The sequence below is a fragment of the Buceros rhinoceros genome, unplaced genomic scaffold (genome assembly GCF_000710305.1).
Source record: "Buceros rhinoceros silvestris isolate BGI_N320 unplaced genomic scaffold, ASM71030v1 scaffold13248, whole genome shotgun sequence".
NCBI classification, from domain to species: domain Eukaryota; kingdom Metazoa; phylum Chordata; class Aves; order Bucerotiformes; family Bucerotidae; genus Buceros; species Buceros rhinoceros.
In genome coordinates, this window is record NW_010425353.1 from 44514 (window position 1) to 67990 (window position 23477).

Consider the following 23477-nt stretch of genomic DNA (forward strand, 5'->3'; position numbering starts at 1 on the left):
GCTTTTTTAAATTAAACGTAAAACTTGTCTGGAATATACTGTAGCGAGGTCTTGCTCTCTGACAGTTGCATGATGGAACTACTACAGCAGATTGCTTATTACAGCTGTAACATCAAAAAAAAACTTGGCCATGTGTTATCTCCAAGTGCTAAACTGGGAATGTACCTCAATTTAGCATTTCAGAGAAAGCAGCAAACATCTGAAAAAAAAAAACCCTGCAGGTGCAACGCTATATCCACTATATGTATATCACTAATATGATCCTCTAAATATTTATTTTCAAAAGGACACACTTAATTATATATCATAAGAAAAAACTAATGGCTGTGAGGCAGACTGAAGTGCTGAATTTTGTGGGCAAGAAAGGTCATACAAAAACTAGGGGCACATATGAGAAGAATGCTATCCAAAATGCTTACCGCAGCCCCTCCTAAAGAGAGCAAACCAATGTTACTCCCATCATATATGACAGCACTTGAAAAACTATATTTTGACTTCTTTTAAGAAGCTGCTCTGATTTCAGGAAGACTGCACCAGGTAAAGATTCTCCTTGGCTTGATTAAAGTGATCAAAACCTTCCCTTCCCATTGCCCCACACAAAAGAAATACTTGGCGTGGGGTTAGAACGGAGCAGTGCTCTGTCTCCAACACGCTGACCAGTCAGTCAGTTACTGTGGCATCCAGACTTTCTGTGAGGCCAGAGTTCCCTGGTATAACACCATTCATTAGAATCTTCCAATACCACTCTATTGATTATTCCATCACGATTTATCAGGGATAGGAAAGAATTCGTTCTAAATAAATAAATAAATTCTACAGGTAAAGAGGAAACCCAAACAAACCCCCCTGGCTCACTACCACGTTTTTGTCAAGAAGAAACATCTTTCTCTATGAACCACAACAGGGGATGAACTCTGCCCCGCCCCTATTCACTTTGTACATAGCACTCAATTTCAGACATCCCTCTCATCTAGGTGCTGCATAAGAGGTGTTGCTCCATCCACTTCACTGCCAGCCAAGCTGGCAAAAATTCCATCACAGGAGCATACTTGTTTCTGAATGCGCTCCAGCTCTTCTTTCTCCTTCTGTTCTCTCTCTTCTGCCTGTCGGCGCAGCCGTTCTTCCTTTTCCCGCTCCTCCTCTGCAGCCTTCCGTTTTTTCTCTGCTTCTTGTCTGCGAGCTTCTTCCTCTTCCCGGCGAGCTCTTTCTTCAGCTATCCTCTGCGACAGCTCCTCCTTTTTCTGCCTGCAATCGTGAAACAAGCATAAGAAAAATGAGGAAAAAAAGGAGGGAAACCGCCAGATTCCTGACCCAAGACACCAGCACTGCAGAACAGCTGGATAAAGCTGTCTCACTCCTAAGTTGACCGTTCTGCTTCCAGCAGGGGCCACAGGTGAAGCCCTGTGGACCACAGAAAAAACTTTGCAAGGCAATACGAATCCTTCTCCAGCAAATGCCTGATCTATGACTCACGTATTTTCTGAACCAGAAACAGTCTCACTGTCTTTAGTACATCTTGCAAAAACACTTCTTCCTGTAATTTCATTTAATCGTATTTTGAAATAATTTACATTTTTGGTACCCATCTTATCTTGCAGCAATGACTCCTGCATTTGAAAAAGCATCTAGTTCTGCTGATTTTTGAATGTTACCTCCTAACCTCACTCAATGCCCCTCATCCTTGTATTATGGGAGTGAGTAACTTTTCCCTTTCACTTTTGATGTTACCCACATTATTTAGAGCTTTGTACCTTACCATATCGCCGCTCAGAAGTAGGGGGCAGAGGGCCTTCCCAGCTGAGGAATCCTCACCTGTTTAGCAGATTTTCGAATGGGAGCTGTTCTGTACTTGAGACCTTCCTTGATGTCTGCCCTTATTTTCCTACTTTTACTATCTCAAAAAATATAAAATTCAATGCTCAAGATGTGGATTTTCCTTGGATAGTTCAGAATGATGTTTTCCTTTTGTTCTCTTTTTCTAGTAACTCGTAACAGTTTGTTCAATTTGATGACCTGATACTTTCATATACTCAACCCCAAACGAGATCTCTTCTCTCAGAAATAATTAGCCCAGAAACCACCACTGCCACATGAGCTGAGTTCGGATTATTTCCTTATACACCTTCCTTTATGCTTAGCAATATGGCACTTCAGCTCCATTTTGTATCTCAGCCATATAGGGTGTGTCTGAAACTCTTCCCAGCTGCTTTATGTCATGGAAGACGAGCATTACCTTGCTGACCACAACTTCTTTCAAGCTCATTTATGAAAGCACTGTACAGAGACCAAAATCTCCTTTAACTGTGAAAGTTGATTATTTTTTACCTTTTGTTTTTGATCTTTCAGTCTTAGTATTTATTCACCATCTTACTCTTATGCCACAGTGGCTTGTTTTCTTTAAGACCCTTTTTGAAAGGGACCGTGGTGTGAGCCTTTTGGAAAGCCAGGCTGTTTTAACTGGCTCTAACTTCTTCCTATGTTCAGCAACGTTCGGCAAAGAACTCCCACCAATTCTAGAGGCACGACGCCCCTCTAAAGAGTGCTTAACTTGTGTTACAGTCACAGTCATGAGGATCCAGATGGGCTACTCATTTGCTAGTAGTAAATAAGATGCAACATCTATTATCCTCCAAAACTGTTGGGGGCCTTGACTTTCAATGACAAAACAAAGCGCTTTAAGTCACGGCTGTTGGACCCACAAACGCTACCCACGGCAGAGATCTCACAATTCAACGTAAGAGACATTGTGCCAGTCACCAAGCTGAAAACAGCTGTGCAGAGTTCTCTAGCTGAAATAAAAAAGCGTAGCTTTGTTAATCTCTGAGGAAACAATGAATCACCACAGAAAGGATCTGCGCTCTTCTACTGTCCTGTTTCAAAGCACTGTTTGGGACAAGTTTTAACCTTAAGATCTGCTTAGTTATATATTGCATCCATGAAAAACCCCAAGAGGGACGTTGGTTTTCAGGGAGGAACTTGTGCACTTCAGCACTGTGCTTCATATATCACGATGTAACAGAATATACATGAGAAGCTGCTACGAGCATGTCTTCATTGCAGAGGTCTAGAATCACCTTTCAAGCTCTTCTCTCTCCCTCCTTTCTTGCTCCTCCCGCTCCCGCTGCTCACGGGCAAGGCGCCTCTTCTCAGTCAGCAGCCTCGTTGCTTCTTCAGGGTCAGTTGTACCTGCAGAGGTCTTTGTGGGGGCTGGGGTGGGAGAAAGGTCTGGTGGAGCAGGAGGTAGGGATGGGCTGGCCGCTGAAACGTAAGGGAAGGAAAGGGAAACTTGAGTATCTTTATCACACATAGCCTGTTTCCATACTAACTGTCCTTGTCACCAACTCAAATACTGGCTGACTCTGCAAAGAAGTTGAGCCTCTCTTCCTCCTGAGCTAAACCATCAAACAAACATCACCGTGTTTCTCTGGTCTGCACCTTTTACTGGGGAAATACAACTTGTAAACAGTTGCAAAGTTATCTCAGTGGTATCCCTGAAATCCTTTTAAAAGGAAGCTTTCTCCTTAAAAGGAAGCAGGTGGGAGGTTATCAGAAGAGCAGTGAAAACCCACGCTAACATGGCAATTATCCCATATCTTCTTCACATGTCTGTGGCCAACAGATGCATACACTTACTATTGTAAATCTCTAGCTTTTTGTGGGCTTGCACCTTGGGTGGTAGGACCTGGGTATCAGGCTGGAACTACTATAACACAACTTATTAGAACAAAATAAGTCAATTCACATCAGGTCTTCTCGCAGAACCACCCCCAATTACACATCTTGCAGTTAAATGCAGGATTATTAATACTTACAAATGTTTTCTGAAGGACAATCACAGGGGAATCTATGAATTTTAAGTTCAGAGCCCTAAGTACTCCATCCTGGGAACCCCAGAGGACACAGTAGCCATTCTATCCCATCTGCGAGACAGTTTATGCCATATTTACCACGGACTAAGATGTCTGCTAGAACAAACCTACGTTTTTCATTTTGCTGTTCCTGCGCTTTATGATCATTACTTTATTTTGTGTGTACATTCTTTTCTGCCTTGCCACTTTTCAGGATTGGTGTGGGAGATTTTTGTTTGTTGGGCAATATTTATTTATTTAAATAACTTGTTTTCCATGAAGAATTCTGCCTATTCCTCTTTCCTCTTCCCCTGGGCTCTCCTCTGCCTTCCACTTTATCCTGCTCGTCTCTCCCATGATGTGGTATTTTCCCAGGTTGTAGGTAAGCTGGTAATATTATCACTATGAGTGTCTAGCAGAGCTGGGCATTCTCACTGCTCACACTACATGATGTGTTGGTTTCCTGTACCATTAGTCTCCAGGTCATTATTATTCTACTTTAACAGTTTGAAAAGAAGCTGTGTCGTGATGTGAGGGACAAAATTCCCATCCAAAAGGGCAGAGAAGAGGGCTGTGAAGCCACGCTGTGCAAGGCAGGCCTGTGTGTTGTTTCGACTGTAACAAGCAGGGGGGCTTCAACCTGTTTATACTTTCCTCATAAGGAACATACATCTGCAAGAACATTCTGAAAGATTTAGATTAACAGTTGATAGGAAACTACTGAAAGCTACCTTGTTTCAGAGAAAGGGAACACAAGAGATTCTCAGACATTCCTTAACTAAAGGAGGATCTCTCCTTACCTTGAGTGAGCTCTGCCTGGACAGTGTGCTCTTCCTGACTCACAGATTCTCCAGCATCAGCTGAAGTTCCTTTACTCTCTTCTGTCCTCTCCTCAGTGGCCTTTTCAGCCTCCTTTTCTGGTCTTTTCTTCTCACTCTCTGGTTTTACCTCTTTTTTGACTGGCCGGATGTTGCCAGGAGAAGGAGGACGTGCCTGAGCAGAGGAAACTTTGGAGGAACCAGGTGGGGAGGTTATCTGTTTGGGTGTGCCAGGCAAAAAAGGCAAAGACTTTGACGCATGCCTGTGTAACCAAAGAGTGACAATCACTATCAGACATGCCCTGCTGGACACCACCTACATGTATCACTTCTACAACTACGATAGCTAAAAATAAGCCAAGTTCTCTATTTCTCTATCAAGCAGGACTGCTGGAGCAACCGATTAGCTTCCACGCAAAATGCTTCTCTTTGCAGCTCTCCAGATGTGTGAGCACTAAGCCCGGCCAAGAGGAAAGAAACCAGTTATCTTCCTCCTTCCCCTTCCTCAAAGCAGTAGTAATGTTTTTCTAAAAGCAAGACTGTCTTTCCTTTGTTGCAGAGAGAAAATAGCTACATCACCAAGTAAGTTTCCAATGCTTCACATTTAATTAGTAGAACAAGCACAGCTGCCTATAGCTCAACCTCCAGCTAAGCGTGTACTTGGCTTACCAAACTGGAGAGGGAGCTGGTGATCTGGCTTTGGGGTTGGAAGAAAAATGACCTCCTTTAAAGCTGGCTGACAAATGGTCTCTCTCCTTTTCTCTTCTGTCAGCCTATAGTTCATCAAACAAAAAGACAAAGTCAAGCCAGAGTTCACAGGGCTAAAGAAAGCGAAGCAAGCTCAGTTAAGGATGAGGAGTTGGGGGACTCAGAAAAAACCGTGCCGCGTCAGTAGTTTCTACAGCCTGTTTAACAAGTTCACTAACACAGCCCCTGTAATCCGGCACCATCTTTGTCAGTAAATATTCATTTGACAACAAGAATCCTTCTTAATCACATTCTCTGCTCTCCTCAGATGTAATGGGGTACTGTACAGAGGCTCATTCTCACACAGGCAAAAGATTACCTTTTAAGGTTTGATCTTTGCTGATTGCCACAGAGTACCTTCCACTACTCCACCAAACCAAGGATGTCATTTGAAGAGAGAGCAAAACACGCCCTCCCCCTCCTCGCCCAGGCTCACACTTAGTCACAGTCCCTATATAGCACAAGCTTTTGTCTTTCATGATTATATGCAATCACCACAGAAGCCCCCAAAGCCCTCAGATGTGGTACAACAGTTATCCTATTCTTCTTCTCTTGGATGATTTCACAGCATATCCTTTTTTAAAATTTTTCTTTGCTATCTATTCTTATACATGTTAGTGATTTCCTCTTTTTCCTTCTTTATTTTTCATCTTAGGATTTTATTTTTTAAAATATTTCTGTTATAGCTCTGGTTTGTATTAATAGAACTACTGGTTTACAGGAATATATCAAAATTTAGGCATCTATATACTTCCTCCATATTTCACTGATTAAAATCCTGTGAACTACAGAACAAATTGGAGGGAGGATCAGTCTCAGTCAACTTGCAACTATTCCTGTCCTCACAAGCAATGCAATCAGGTGCTTGTGGCACAAGACACTAGCTTAGGTACAGCTGGCATGCTTACCCCTGCAAGATGGGTTGTTCTCCTACGTCCAACGGCATCAGTAGAAGCATAAAGTTTTGCTCGGTCTCCTGGATTCCTACAGTTCAAGGCCTTGTAGGACAGAGGACTGATGGGGCTGCAAGATGCTGAACGGGGACAAATGGGGATAACTACGGTGTTGGTTGGTTTTGTTATTTATTAATTTTAATTACAGAGCAGCATTGGAGAAGTGACAGAAGAAAGCCAGCAGGAACAGAAACAACCGAGAAAGACAGAAAAGAGAGAAGGTATTAATGCACAGAGGAGTGACTAATTTTCAAGTCAGAACATTTGATACATTAGCTTGGCCACACATATAGTAAAGACACAATTTCAATAGGCACTCGTGTACTTTTCCGTTTGTAAACCAGTAGTTTCTTTTAAATAAGTTAAGAAGTATGCCACATAACTGGGTAGTAGAAAGTAACGACGTCCTCCTGTGAAGTTTTTACACAACTGCTGCTTCTGAAGAAGTGGACACAATGACTGGTCTGACTGACTAGCTTGGCATACGTGTTGACACGAGTTTCAATTACATTTGAAACAGAAGAGAAACTACAATCAGAATGCCTATTAATTGGTCTTGGAAGTGAAGAAAAGTGAAAGGAGACATACACACAAAGATCAAAACACATTAACAATAAAAACCAGTTTCACCTAGGAAATCAATGACATCGCTAGCTACAATTTTTAGCAAGTGATGTGTTTTTAAAAACACCTCCGTTAGGAACAGCGGAAGCCCATCCACCTAAGAACTTTTAATCTTTCCTGATAGCGCTAGAATAACAGCTGACTCAGGTACATTCTCAACAGCAAACTATTTTACACATTACAAAAAGCGAGCTAACAACAACAAACCAACTTGGAAATTAATATTTGTTTCAGTAACCAGGACGTCAGTTTTCACTGGTTTGCAGAAGGACAAAGCCTCTTCCCAAAAGATCTCCTGCAATGGCAGGTTATGAGATATACAGCGTTCCGGCTACACATTCAGAGAGAATGGTAACGCTCCAAAATGTGTCATAGGGAACTTCTTGCAGCAAAGTATTCTTGGACTTTCTCTTGATTTAACTGAATATGACAACTGGGGAAAACCATGTTATTACTGCAGAGTTTTATTTGTCTGCTCCTGCTTGTCTTCCCTGGTCATTTGATATACTCTTAGCATAATAATTATTCAGAATGTTACTTGAAGGAAAAGTAGAGCTTCTATTTGGTTAAAATAAATTTTAAAAAGTAATCGAGAACCACATCCTCAGTCTCGTTGTTAAAACCCCCAGCATTTCTTGCCTGTAGATCCCTCTTTGAGCACACTTGAAAGAACACAGTTCCACATACAGTTAATTCTTCCTGTCTTAAAACAGTACAGCTGCCGTTACAGGAAGAGTTCATAGACTTAACAGTACTAACGCTGCAAATTCTACTGCACTGAGAGATTAACCTTATGAATAAAGAGTCTCATGTAAGCGGTACAGCAGTGGCACTCTCGCTTGCCTTATCCATTGTAGGCACTTATGTTTAATGAGGTATTATAAAATGACTGACTTAAGTAAAGAAAAATCAGAACACCAAGAAAATAGGTGGGTTTTTTTGATTTTTTTTTTTTTTTTGGTTGACTGTATCTAAACCAGATAGGAAGCAATGGCACAACGTATGTTTTACACAGCTTATAATGTATGCAGTTCCCACCCTCTGTGAATCAATTCTCTTGCTGCATGCTGACTATCTGAGGTTACCTCCAAGGATGACATCATAAGTATTAAAAGACAAGCAGTTCATTTTCATTTGTGACGTTGCCAAACAAGGAAGTGCTCCCAGTGAACCCTGTGCCAACAGGATTGCGTCTGTTCAGAGCAGCTTTCGGAGAGTTATTTAAAACACACGTTGGTTTTGGAGGGTTATCCAGATGCACCCTTATGCTGGGTGACCCTAACAGCTCACTGAAAATTTAAGGACATGAATCCATATTTCTTTTGATTTTGATTCTTTTTTTTCATTGTAATTCATCTTTGCAGCCAAAGGGGAGGGTAGATTTCTAGGGCCTAATGCCTGGCTGGGCTGAGCTATTCCCACCACCAGAGCATCACTCTCCAGGCAGCAGCCTGCAGGAAGGGCCCGCAGTTACTGCCCCGAGAGAGTAACTCCTGGAAAACAATGAGCAGATGGATTATTCTTCTGGGTGGTACAGCAACAGGTAGCACAGAGAAGGCATTTCAGGGAATTACCTCAGACTGATGACTGACAAATCAATGCAATCTTTCTCAATTTCCAGTCAGCTTAGAGCTTATTGCGCAGTATAAACAACAGCAGTCACAGAAAAGTCTTCGCTTTTGCACCAGTGAAGGAACAATTTACAGAGTTAAGACACTGCTTTCTCACCTAACCCCTAATGAAGAACTTAATTTCCAATATCCTGCTTGGCAGGTGGCATTAAGTATTCATTTTACAAGCTGTTGTTTGTGAAGAGTGAAAAGGAATTCTGTACTTGGTAATTCCGCTGTTTGCAGAGTATCATCCACTTTTTTGCTCCTACAGAGCTACTCCTGTGGAAATGCACTGCAGTCTAATTAGTTATAAGAGTTCTTAAGTGAAAGCTTCTTTAAAAGTAATCTTAGCAGATCTCTATTCCTTCTTACCTTCTACTTTCTTTAATTAGAATGAAAATCCTGTCTATATCAGACAGGAAAGACCTGCCTTGACTTAAACATTCAGCATGTGCAGCAATAGGCTATTGTGACGGTAAAGCCCCCAGTGCCTGATCATAAAACATAAAAGATGAGGCAGCTGTCACCTGCCTAACACAGATGATAAGCAAGTATGCCCTGGTTGTCTTTAGAATACAGTTTTGCCTGGGCTTTAAGCTACCACCTAGAAATACTTCTGGTATTTCTGCATGTTAATTTTCCCCTCAGTAAGTGTATCAGAGCTGTTCTGGGGCTGGCAGAGACCTTTACAATTATCATAACCTCACTAAACCTGCATATTTAATGTCATGATGCATTAATGCATGGACGTGTTAAATCCACTGCAACCAGGGCCTGTCGTTCTGCAAGTCTAAGTTCTTCCATGCACGAAGCGCCCTGGCAGAGAGTGAAACTATTCTTTGCAGCAAGAAGCTCTCAGCCTTAGCACTGGGTGCACTGAATCAGCTCTTTACAACCCTGTGCTCATTTCCTCAAGCAGCCAAAGATAGCGTGACGTTGTTGCCCTGCGTGTATTGTATTCCTTTATTGCATCGAGGAAGAGGCAAATGAAATTAAGAAAGAGGTGGCGGGAGAAAGAGCGAGAAGCACAGCAATCAACTGTACGAACAAGCTTTTGTGCTGTCACGCAACATAGACACGGACATTCAAGCTCATTCTGGGATGCTACCACACACTCATAATTAGATCAATAACTTTACAACATTCCACAGGGAATCTGGAAAAATAAGCGGCTGAGACATGAAGCCTCTGTTCGTACAGGCTTACCTGCATCTCCAGACAACGCAGCTGTGCTTTTACTCCGAGCCAGGAATGAGTGCGTGGGCGTCAGGAGCCTGTTAACGATGCTGCTCTCCCATGGACTGAGCTGTAGGCGGCGAGCTGAATGTGCACCGTACAAGCAAGATGTTAGATCAAACGCTTCACGAATAACACTTCTGCAACATGTGGTTATCTCCTCACTACTGCATACCATGAAAATACTGCAACTGCTTTTCAGAGATCAAAAGCATACAATCATTCAGTGTTTTGCATTTTACTCTCATTCCATTTTAGTAGAGGAATTCCTATAGGAACACACCTATCTGAACATTTAATTGTGTTACTGTCTGCGGCACTATGCCAAATCATTATCAAATTAATACTGATAATTTGCAGATATCCCATATTCCTCATGGGAATGACAGGATAACTTCTGTACTAGGAGAGCGGTTGTCACTCCTAAATATAGTTTTTGATGGAGATGTTTGTGTCCCCAACTCTTATAAGATATATTGTCTTCTAGTTACAAAAAAAGGCCAATCGCTAAAACACCTTCCAAAGTCTGCCAGCCCTAGTTAGGAAAAACCAAAGGTTGCTTACTGTTATACAGAGAATTGCGACAAAGCATCACAAAAGTATATTGTGTGCTTCAACTGCAAATACCAAATTCAGCAGCTGCAGTTGTCTCACTTATGCATGAACCCACAGAATACAGTAAATGCATTTGATCATTAATTCTCATTTGAAAAACCCTGCTAATGATAATTTTTGTTTTAAAACAGTAACAAGAGCCAACTTTTTGCATTGATAGTGTGTTTTCAAAACACACTACACAGTGACCCGGGACGCAATCGCTCCTTCATCCTGCTTTTCCCATTATTGATAGTTCCTCAATATGCTCCTTTTGCCCTGTAATATTTCTTTACTTAAAAAAAAAATACTATTTAAACATTGAACACGGTGAAGTAGATGTTTCTTTGATACTGTGATGAAACAAATTGTATTAAAATGAGCATCACAAAACATTCATCTAGTTCCCACAGTAGTTCATTAGAATAATCTTACACCATAGCAATAATCTGGATGTTGCAAGTGAAAACAGGTCTGCATTCATTTCAGCATTCATTGGCCTTAGTTTGGTGTTTACAGCAACACAACTGCAGCTTGAATTTACGAGGCTCAGTCTCTAAAACACTGATGGAAGTGACCAGCTGCAATAAACTTGAGATTAATTTGCTTTTTTAAAGGTAGAGATCCATCACTTCTAATAGCCATAAATCCTGAATCTGTCTTTAATCTACTCCACACTGAGCCCCATGAAAAGAGGAGCCAGTCTCAATCTCATCCTATGAAAATATAATTGCCTAATCTGCCCTCAGTGCTGTTTTTCACTTCTCAAATTGCTCCCCTAAATTCTGCTGACTCGTTATTACTATAGGAACATAGGACTCACACAGGGCAGTGTCTCTGGATAAATGTCCTTACACAGTGCACTGCTGCCAGAGCTCTTTGTGATTAATGGTTCTGTTGAGCACTGGTACAGATTATACAGAGAAACAGAATACCCTACAGAGACCTCCATTACAGCACACACATTATCATTAAGGTTGTAATTTAACAATGAAGAAAAATCTCAGCACTACCATTAAACGGGAAGCTATAATGGTAAAATCTTTGCTTCCTTTCTTCTCCCAGCACCATGTGCAGTGCGACCACTGTTTAAAGCCACTCTTGTCAGACAACAGATTCTTTTTTGTGGTCTCAGGCTTTACTAGGTGAGGCTCACAAGCATGAGTAAGGATGAGTCTGGAGAAACTCTTCTACTGCAGTTTAATACAAAGATCATACAACTTCAGAAAGCAATCCCTGAAATTTTAGGCCAATAAATCAGTACTGTGTATCCTATCAATTTCTTGTCCATCGGTACAGCTGCAAACAGTCGGTAAGTAAATGTCTCATAACGTACTATGGCCCAGCGGGCCACCCACAGACCTTTCACGTGAGGCTCCAGAGATGAAGTAAACTCAAGAGAAGGCAGGGAAGACCCTGATGACTTAGAACACCAGATCACCATGTCTCTCGTATCCCATATCACTTGCCCTAAGGTTTCATTCTCTTTTCGTTTTGTCCCTAACACAGGGGGCCACATCACCTGCTGGAAGCAATCGTGTGCCCACAGCATCCAACTAACAGCAGTTTTGGGAGCGAGCTAGCTGATATGCATTGAACAGGGAGCTAAGAGACACCAACAAAAACTCTCTTCTCCATATAAGCAATGGGCCTGATTCAGAGGCATCAAAATAGTTTTAGCCAGGAACTTGGAGTGGTCTCTATAATCTCTAATCAGTGTTTACATCAGAGGTCATTTAAATCCACTTTTGCTTTGTGGATCAAGGTTATCACATACAGAATTTTCCAAATGCGCAGCTCCCTGAAAGCATCATCTTTGACACTTCCAATACATATTCTAACAGTCATTAGCAACACCATTAACCTAGAATGCCAAATAAACTGTTGCCGACCGAGTTCCAAGTATAAGAGCTTTAACACCTAAATGCATCGAACAACGTGAGTTTGATGTCCAATTAACACTGAAGCAGGTTGAATACAAAACAAAGAGCATCCCAAAATAATAAGACCAACTTTAAGACAATGAGGTCAAGGGTTTTTTTCTTGCTCTTTTTGTTGTTAACACCTTAGGGTGATGTTTTCAAGATCTAGTCCTTCAAACCATCTCAGACAGAGGGAAAAGATATTTTCTGTCCTCATGCTGTGTTAAGCAATCACTTTTAGGGCTGTTTTGCTCCTTGTTTCCACACAGGAAGCATATTCATGCTAGGGCTGCTGATGCACACAAGTACGCCTACCCACAACTACAAGCAGGATAGTTTAAACAGATTAAACATCTAACTTGCAACTGAAACACACACAAAGTCCCCGGGGCTGGCAACGGTGAATGGATTCGATCATCTCTATTTGTCTTCAGGATACATAAACTGAACACTGAAAAGTTGTCTTAGCAGCAGCAGAATAAATTCTGAGTAAGCGAACAGCAGCGTCTGATCAGTTCTGTGAACAGATGGGAGGCCTCCTGACAAGCACCACAAAGGAGACTCACTGATAACATGGTGTTTGCTCATACAGAGCCACAAACATAGTGAGGAGTAGATAGGGAGAAACTACTCTGTGCTTGGATTCTCTCTTGACAGGAAACGCTACTGGGGTCCCTGAATTTCTTCTAGAAATGTGACATACGAAGGCGATGCAGTGATCAAAACCACCACCGGTTCAAAGAAAAAAGCACTGCAGAGAGGAGGAGGAACACAACTACGGTGCAAGTTTTGCTTTTCAAAACTAAGCGAGTGTGTAACTCGTATATGAAGTATTATCCACCTGCTAAGCTTTTCTTAAAGAGCACAATTACCAACATTTGTTGGTCAGCTTTCTCCACTTCAATATGTGTATTCACGTTTTGATACAGGTTCAAGTACTCAGACCTGCACAGAAAAGCACAAGAAGATTGTTCCAGCTGCCCGACTGTAAAATCGTGATAAAGAGCTGTATAGCCACTCTGTACTTGAAAAGGAATTAACCAGTCTTTTGGGCAGTTAGTTAATGAAAACTTTCATTTTTTGCTGTGCCCCCCCAAAATTTCCTGTCCTTCAAACAGTAAAAAAGGTGCTGCTTAACAGAAGACGTGTTCTTGATGATAGCTATAAGCCACTTAGGGTAAGCTTATCATCCTCACCTCCAGCTCGCTGTGTTGCAGGTAGGAGTTGCCTTACAGACAAAGGGTGCCCTCGGGAAGGAGAAATGGGGAGCAGACAGAGCCTTCCTTTAAACATTTGCCTTAAGATGTTGAGGCCACTGGAGAGAACAGTGGCTCTTCTCCAGGCACATGCTCAGCTAGATTTAGGTGTATAACTTTGCACAAGAAAGGGGGCATTCATAGCATTTGAATTTGCTTTCTGTCTTGGGGGCTGTGCAAGATGTCGGAGGCTTCTGAACAGTTCCGTGCTGTTTTAATGAAAATGCCAAGCAAATAATGCCTTAACATTTCAAGTTTTTGACATACACCCATCATGTCCATATTCCTTCTCTCTTCCCACAACTCGTTGTCCTACTATTCAGTCTGACTTGTCCTGAATTTGAAACAGGTGGTAGAAGCTGTAACACCATGAATTACAGTCCATAAGAGATTATCCTTCATATTTAATGCCTGCTGCTGTCCCCACCCACCAAGATCCTTCCTCAAAGAAGCATCCTCTGGCAAAGAATAACAACCATCCAGAAAAAAAATATATACACCTGGAAGAAGAAGGCTAATAAAATTAAAACTGCCTGGATTTCAACATTTAGAGAAAAAAAAAATTATGAGTTTTGGAATAAGTTATTTCCTCAGATAATGCTGTATTTTTTGGAAGTTACCAGACTCTACAACTAAGGTAGCCCACTGGGATTAACGTGGCTCATCAAATCAACCAGATACACACATTGGAGCATGCACATGAAACATGGCACTTAGTTAAGACACACAGATAATTACACCTACCAACTGGTTTTGCAACACAACCAAAACTCCATTCTAAAACACTGGTTTTGAAAACATGCATTTATCTGGGTTGAAACGGGACAGAACTCCTCGCTCTCAGCAGAGGACAAAAAATCCCCACCAAGTACTTTTCTGTAAAGCTCTTTGCACAAGTTATACAAGAGACGTTATTTTATAAAACTCCTTTAAGCTCCGTGCTTTGATCTCATAAATCCTCAGAACAGAGGCAGCAATTCAGCTATGTTAATTTTTAAAAGCTTGATGGTTTATCATTTGTGCAGAGTTGTAAACATCCAAAACACACACTGAAATAAAGCAATCTTTGAACATTAACTGGACACGGAAAGTGAATAAACAGACCATGTGAAAAACACCCATACATCCTCAATAAAAATAATCAGAAATGGTAACAAAATTACTGCTTGAAAGCTTCATGCAACATGTTCTTAGGTATTCAAGAAGAAAGGAAAACAAAAACAAAATAATGACAAAATGGCCTAACGCAAATAAAAGGTCACACATGATTGCATGCACTATGGAGCGATGTATTCTTTCAACAGTTGTACCTCATTTACTAAAAACCTGACAGAAGCACTGCTTTCATCGTTCGCTAAAGGAAGATTGTTTAGGTAAGTTCTCTTGTTTTAAAAAACAAGAAATATGTATTTCTTCTCACAGGAAAAAATGTTCAACCATTTACTTTTCACATTTGAAGTCTTTTCACTCCCACTTAGATGAAGTACAGAAAATGACTTCAGAAGCTTGTTTTATGTGCAAAGTAATACAATATAGAACATTCTTTCTTGCTTTTCCTTTGTTTTTTTTCCTTTGAAACTGTACCTCTGTCTGGAGAATTTAGTAATGTTGCAGATGAGGAGGAGAGCCGCTTGTTAATGACTGGATCAACATGTTTCGAAAGGTTCATTGTTGAAACAGACCGCCTGTCTGGATCTAAAACAAATGGAGATAATGCTAATTGACAGCCCACATGCAGTAGTGCAAGTTCCTAGCTCACTAGCGGGAGAAGGAAAACATGACTAGGTCACTCCTGCTCTACCACAATTACTTTAAAATAGAATGGACTTCTCAGCAGACGTTGTACAGGTGACTCAAAGACTGGGCACAAAACCGGTTAGGTTTCAAATGTCTAGAATATTCTGTTTATCATTCAATCAGGTTGCAATCCAAAGACTTAATGGAGGATCTAAAGCCGGCGCTAGTAGACAGGATGGTATTTCCTCATTCCTTTCAATATTCTCGCAAAAACCTTGCTCGTGACTTATGATAGGAAGCTTCAGGGAAGGTCCAACATCCTTGGAAATGTGAGGTTATTCGTAAAAAAAAAAACCAAAAAACCTTAGCACCTGAGTAACAGGTGACATTCGACAGGGCACTACTAGGCAGAAGGTCAATCTCATATACTCAATACAATGCTGAAAGCTTAAGGGAAGACTAGTGCTCAAAGGAAGCAGGGCAAGCACAAAAGGAATTATAAGACTTAGTTAAAAATCCCGTAGTTATGTCCAAGTGCTAAATTTCCCATGGCAGAGTCATTTTCTACCTGCTGCACATGAAGTCGCAGTTAGTCAATCCCAAACAGCACACGGCTTAGCAGATAAAGAAAACGAGTCTCTGTGGAAGGCTAAAGACTAGCTGTAAAGCTTGGTATATAACACTAAAGGGTTTTATTTTGCTTTTAGGGTCTGTAACGTGTCAGAGCAGTATTACATTACTTGTCTGCGCAACCATGGCGGAGTCAGCACCTGCTCACTACTGGGGGGGTGATGGTTATTTCAAGAATACATATCGCATACGTTGTGCACGTGTGTGTGGCTTGTGAAGGTTGATGAGGAGGAGTGAGCTGAACAGGACAGCTATATGCTTCATGTTCTCTCAAAAAAAAAAAAAAAAAAAGAAAAAAAAAAAACAAAAAAAAAAGCAGCTCCATGCATCAACTCCATGTCCCTCATTGCAAACTTCCATCTGGAAATCTGACATTTGGAAGATGCTGGAAGAGTCAGTTCTGCTTTTGCTTGTGTTTTAGCGTGTACTGAACCTCAGCACTACTCAGCAAAGCATTCAACCATGCTGAAACGCAACGAGGCTTGAGCATATGCTTACATGCTCTGCAGATTCATCTTCTGCGTGTGTGAAAACATATCCACATACTATTTTGTAAGCAGACACAAACTCAGGACACTGACAAGATTAAAGAGGACATTGCTGAAATACTGTCTGCAGCTGTTTATTTATTACAAGTACATCCACACTGTATTTACCTGTTCCAACCCACTGGATTAAAGTAAACTCACTGTGTACAAAAAGTTTTCATAGAAGCACAATGCATAAAAAATACCGTTACTCTCCCCAGAGGTATGAACTCTATAGGATTCGTTATAACTGGTTGGGGCTCTCTTTGTTGTACGTTAGAGTGACTCAGTGAGGCTACAGAACCATCAAATTGGCTACTGGAAGGGGGATAAAATTCAGAAACGAGTTTTGAAAGGAGAAATCTAAACATTATAGTTAAGAACAAGACCACTGCAGGCTGTCAGGGTTATCCCACGCTGAGCTCTGGGGTGTACTGAAGTGGGTACGTGCTGTGTGTGTCAGTACTGGAGACAGGATATCCAGGCTTCGTGTGCCACAGATCTTTGTCAAAACAGTATTTGTGGGAATGGGATGGGGGTTTTGACCTCCTGTACCTTATCTATAGCTGAGAAAACATATAGGATATCAGTACAGCCAAAAAGTTTCTACATTTGGCATAAAGGATGTCCTGTATAAAACAGCTTTCTGAAGATGACAAATGATAACATGAAAAAGCACCTCTTGTGTTTGATGTGCCAGCGTTTCTCTTGTGTCTAAGAACATTATTTAAATGGATGAAATTCAGCATGAGGATTTGTGCGTAGGTGTTGGCAATACGAATCCTATAAATGTAGAATAAGCCAAATGCAACCCATTGCCTAGAAGATTGCTGGTTTCTTTGTTCTAAAAAAAGAATTAAAATATCCATGAGCCAATGCAGCTGGTGATACGTCTGTATTCACGTGCAAGATAACTGTCAATCCTGTGTATATGTAGTTGCCAAAAGGCTTTCAGAAAAGACCAAAATATTCAAATCGGGTGTCCTTGAATTCCGGTAGACAGAACATCATGTTTCATTTCAGTGAATTGTGCCAAATCTTTAGAGTCAGCCAGTAGGAACTCTCCACAGTAAAAATAAATAATAATGAAAAATCTGGTACTAACAACAGTTCTAATCTATCAGCATGATGTTAAGCATGCATTGCAACTACATGAGGGTGGTTTAGTTACTGATGATCTCATTTCCTGAGAACTAGCTATGGGTAAAGGAATCAACAAACCACAGCAATTATGTACCGGGTTTTCTAGCACCACCCAGAGATCTGAAGTGGTGCTCCAGGCCTGCTAAATCGAGAAAGGTGAATGATGATTCAAAAAAATAACCTAGGGACAGAATGCAAGACAATGATTTTTCACAGTAAAGAAAATAAAAATCAAATAAGTTATACAGAGCTAAGCAAAAAAGTTACCTTTTATGAAAAAATAACTGTTTATTGAACTTATATATAACCAAAATTTCAGAGCATTCTTAACTTTGAAGAAAGGTTGGACACACTGAAATGCATACATTAGAGTAGGAAAGGGAGAATTGTAAGTACCACTTACTGGTGAAAGAAATGAAAGACAGGTTCTCTTTTTTGGGTTCTAGTCATATTTATCAGGGCATATACGCACCAACGATTGGCAGATTAAGTTAGAGAAGATAATTGGACAAAAAAGGCATATAGCCAAAATTCACTTGATTTGCCAATCTTTAAGTTTTTCTAGGGGAAAAAAGGGACTTCTATCTCCCAAAATGTCTGTCCAAGGTACAGATGGCTCAATACAGAGAACAAATTTTCTTCCTTGCGTCTGTTTTAATCTCAGTATTTGGTCATTTCCACCAGACCTATCTTTTGAGCCATGATATTTAGCATTTGCACACAGCAGCTCATATCACAAGACTACACAGCACAAGCACACCCACACGTATACACACAAACAACAGCAAAGCAGCAGAAGCGAGAAGCTGTAGCAAGGTTCGTCAACTCCTGGAACAAGGTTTAACTTTTGTTCAGATTTCTCCTAGGGTTTTTTTGCTGCATAAGAATGTAAGAAACATGCCATTGCTAGCAATAAGATGATGAAGAGCAAAGAATTTAAAACAGAGTACAATGAATCATCCTTCCTTTTAACAGAAGCAAAGTATAGTCCAGTTAACCGGCAGGGCAGGGAAACTGGCTGGCAAACCAAGCCTCCCTCTTTACCTGTGTTATTAATGCGGTTATGTAGTGCTCCTCCCCAGGACCACCTGTTTTGCTTTTGTTTTGGCTTCTGGCTTCTTTCAATTGTGCGACGTACAACAGCTTCATGTCGTTCCTTAAGTACAACAGGATAATACATTTGGACACTGTTGGGTTTTTAACTGAATCTTCTCATCAAATCCTGCTACCCTCCACGCAGACAGAACCTAGCAGGCATCTCGGAGCTGTGTTCAAGCTTATATGCTGCCTACCAAAACACACGCTAGAACAGGATTAAGCAGCAATTAACCTTAAATAAGTTAAAATATTAACTGTAATTTTGAAAAGGTAAATCCGTTTGAGACCTGCAGAACTGTAGAGAAAAACCAGTGGCCTTGCTATGGTAGCTTCTACACAAACACACCCCAGGGCTGCTTCCCACCTTGTATTTCCCATCTACTAAATACTAGAACAGTGGGAAAGATAGGAAACAAACAAACAAAGAAACCCCACAACACCCCACAAGGATGAACTGATTTACACAGGCTGACACTGCCCAGCTTAATCGAGACAAATCAGCCAAGAGCATATTTTGTTGCATACTTAAAGGTTTTGTTAGGGCAACTGATATTTAGCTACCCTTGTACTGGCTAAGAATTAACAGATAAGTATACAAAACTGGCTCGATTTGTGCTTTTCTGCAAGAGTTTGTGCAGTGCTGTACACTGTAACTCAGACATGCCCATCTTAGCTGCATTTGATTCATAAAGAGCACTTTAAGAAGCAGTATCTGTGTAAGTGATCCTCTCTCACACGCTCTCGTACTGATTACGGCTTATGCTGCATTCTTTCCATCAGCTCGAAGAAGAAGTTTGATAGTATCGTATCTTACAGGAAAAGCAAGCTGAAAAGTGTCTTCATGACATTGATTCTTACCTTATCTTCTTCTATTCTCTGTCTTCGCTTCTCCTCTACAGCAGCTCGCCTTCTCTCTTCCTTTAATCTCTGCTCTTCTAGCTTCTTCCTGCGTTCCTCTAGGTGTTTTTCGTAATGTTGCCGGGCTCTCTCTTCTCTTTCTAACCAGATGGATTCTCTTGCAGCTGTGAGAAAAATCAGAAATAAAAGTATTAACAAGCTATACGTGATGAAGTCTTTAATACAACTTGAATAACCAAGCTAAATGGAAAAACCTCTGAACTCATTTTAAGACAACATACACATCCTAATCTCTCCTCACATACTAAAACATCATGTGGCCTGTTAACACATTCATTTAACCTCATCGCAATTTACTTACTAAGAATTACCAGCAGAAATAGTTAAATTATTTGAGTACATAGTTTCTATGTGGAAGAAAGACTTTTTTGTTGGTTTAAAATACCTAAATACTTAAGTCAGATGGATATGAACGCATTTTTGTTGTACCAACCATGATAATTCTCTGTAATTTTTTACCGTGAAAAAGAAGATAATAAAAAGAAAGACGAAACTGTCACCACGACATACCTTTACTGCTCAGCACGGCTCTCTTATGATAGAAGTGGCTGGGATGACAATTCTAGCAGCTGGACTGTTAGCTGGACCATCAGCTGACCAGAAGAGAATGACTTACTCACCAAAGAAGTCATCTAAAGGTGAACTTTAATCTGTCACACAACTCCACTGCTGCACAGCTCCAAACTACGTGTTTCAGAAGTGTTAATCAAGACCAATCAAAAAGCACAACGCAAGACTCCCCATTTTGCTCCCCATCAGGGTCTGAAGTTTCATGAAGGTACTATCGGGCACACAGGCTCAGACTGCAGTGCACATCATGAAACCATTTACATATGACACTCCAGACCTCTCCCCATTGCTGTCTTTAAAGCTTTGGGTCCCAGAAATTTTTGTGTTCTAAAATATCTGTTATTTGCTTTAAAAAAAATCCTGGGTATTTGATACCTCTGAATCTTCATGAACTGAGACATGGGAGTGGAGGAAGAGACACACCTGATGGTCGTGAGAGAAACACCACCAAGAACCACATTAGAAAACCATACACAGAAGGAGCTCATTGATAACACAGCAGCCACAGGGAACCAGGACAACAAAGCGTCAAAAAGACTTTCAACTTCCAAGGCCAGCAATGCAAGGAAGTTCTCCACCTAAGACTGAGACAGGATGTTTTTAATTCAATCTGGAGAAAAAAGAAAAAAAGAGAGTCTACTGTCTAGAACAGTATCTCCAGCCTTCATTTAGCAGAGACATCTGTGATGTTTGACACAACCACGTATCAAAACCAAAAAATCCAAACACCTCGAGGTGATCAGAGCAGACATTACAGTCACTTCCCATGACACAAGGATTCACCTTTGCCAAACTGCTTTTCTTCACTTTCCTGCCTACTCAAACAAATCCCACCTCCCCTAATGAAGAACTTAGATTGCACTCTAAACTTGATGTACTTGCATATGCAATCTCACGAAAAATCTCTACCCTGAGCAGATTATTTCATACGTAGAGTATCTCCCTTAAGCAAACAGCTCTCCACCAGTTCAGATATCAGACCACACTGCTGAGAAAAGCCAACAGCCTGTATAGCTTTGCCATGGGGTACAAACTAGCATAGATATGTTTGTTCATCAGCCACAAGCCACCATAAGACACTGTCTTGGCAAGATGGGTGAGAGTTCAGCAAGATGTTTGTACAAAATTTAAGACATAGCTAGAATAATTACAGCAGCAAGGAACAGTACAGTTGCCTAGATAATTACTAACAATAGGTGTGAGAAGTGACCCTCAAATGTGAAATACTAATGCAAGAGCGAGCAGAAGACTTATAGAAATACTTTTCTTTGCTAATTTAGTTAAGAGACTTGAAGGAGAAACCTAAACTGCAGGCTAAGGCAGAAAATAGCAGAATATAGCAGAAAAAACAGCTTCTGGGCCAGCTGAAATCTGCAAAGGTTCCTTCTTCTATATTAAAATCCTTATGACATAATAAAATAAAGGCAAAATTGGTGTTCCAAATGAAGACTAATTTGTAAACCAGAAACATGCATCTACTGCCCCTTCTCGGGAGCCAATAGTTCAACCAATAGAATGGATGGACAGAGAGGTGACTCTGACTATGGCCTGCCCTTCTGAACTACGTGACACCTCATGATGCTATCTTTCCATTGCCCAGCTCCAGGGAAGTCCGAGCCCACAATTTTTGACAATTTGGGTCACGCGCTGAACAACTGATGTGTAAGACATGTCATCCCTGAGGTACCATCATCTCTTTTTGTCTTTATCTTCTGCTTAACAGCCCAAATTTGCTAGCCAATGCCTTGGGCAGAACCACTGTCAGCCTGTCACCAGAAAGGGACTGATTTTTGCAAAATCTTGCTCTTCCTATTAGCTTCTGCACAGCTGGATTGCAGAATAGGGTCAGCCTAAGAATAGGCAGCCACATCAGTGAACCACACTGTCCTTCCCACTTACTCTACACGCATTTGTCTTGATTCCTTCAGCAAACGAGGATAACGTTCTCTAAAAGCAGCAACCCAGTTAACTTAAACCAACTACTTTAAAAAAAAATTAAATACTTATTTTCTTTAATATCACTTACACATTGACAAAAGACATTTCTAAAGTGCTTACACTTAATGGGAAAAAGAATAAAGAGCATCATTAATCTTTGAATTCTGTACTGTTAACTCCTTCCTCCTGAATCTTTGATGAAAATTTCAGAGAAAGTTAACCCTTATTATTACAGGATAGGACCACTTTATAATTCCTTACTCCAAATACACACATTTAAAAATGGCACTAACTTTTACTCATTTTGGTGAGGTTTCATGATGATTTTAACCAAAGTCCTGGCTGACACCAAGAGGAGCAGCGTTTGCCCTCCTCTAGGCCCTCAGTTTGTACTCCTCCTCCCCATGCTGATGGTGTTGCTCGCAGGATTGAGATCAGACAGACCAGGGAAACAATCTGGTTAAAACGGGTTGCTTCCATGCTTTTTTTCTTCCAACACTCTTAGCTGCAGCTGGTCCTAGTGGAGATTGGTCAGCCTGGGTTTAGGGGGTTCTGAAGCCAGAGGAAGCCTGAGGCAGAAACAGGACTGCTGGGCAGAGCAGCACAGCCTGGCTGAGCTCTCCTGAAGTGAGATAGGGCTCGATAATTTGCCAGATAATGACAGCAGGTCAATGCAATACATGCAGAGAAGCTGATTTCAACTCGTTGGCATCACACTACGACACCAGACTAATTCAAACCCACCCTATGCATAAAAGGAAGTGTACTTAACATGGGCTCTCTGTATTTCACAGATTTATGAAAGCCTCTGCCCCAAGCTCTCAGTCGTTTCCTAATCCCACACACATTAAATTCAAAAGTTTTTGTCTCATCTTCAAAGATCTCTGCACTTCTGTTTGGTGCAACAGCACATTCCTGTTTCTCTGACATAATCCTAGCTAAGGACATGTTTTCCCCCCAAATTAACTCTCCTCCACCAACAGAACCAATTACTATATTCTTGACACCTGTCTGAAGACAGAACTTCCAAATAGGCACAGTGAGGCTGGGAAATCATGACTGTCACTCATAAGGACACAAAAGGAAGAAGAGACACTCAGAGCTTGACTTTACAGACCTACACAGGTAAAATATTTTACTTCATAAAACCAAATTTGAACAGGACTTAACTAATAATGCACTGTGAACAATACAATACTTCTAATAATTTTTCCCACTTCAACGCTAGGTATCCATCTTCCTCTTTTTCCTCAAATAATTCCTCATTAGTGCTAGACTGCAGTAAATAGTTGTTAAATGGCATTC

At 40.9% G+C, this 23477-nt stretch overlaps 1 protein-coding gene across 1 annotated transcript in view; it reads right to left on the reverse strand.

The window, feature by feature from the left end:
• MAP7 (microtubule-associated protein 7) overlaps nt 1-23477 on the reverse strand; it is a 96024-nt gene that overhangs the window by 11751 nt on the left and 60796 nt on the right. Inside the window, exons 4-12 of the mRNA XM_010141135.1 lie at nt 19605-19768; nt 18693-18804; nt 15196-15306; nt 9810-9923; nt 6322-6446; nt 5336-5439; nt 4649-4929; nt 3075-3258; nt 1050-1245 (exon numbers count right to left, since the gene is read on the reverse strand). Of these exons, the coding sequence (XP_010139437.1) occupies nt 1050-1245; nt 3075-3258; nt 4649-4929; nt 5336-5439; nt 6322-6446; nt 9810-9923; nt 15196-15306; nt 18693-18804; nt 19605-19768 (1391 nt within the window). The remainder of the gene's footprint in view (nt 1-1049; nt 1246-3074; nt 3259-4648; nt 4930-5335; nt 5440-6321; nt 6447-9809; nt 9924-15195; nt 15307-18692; nt 18805-19604; nt 19769-23477) is intronic.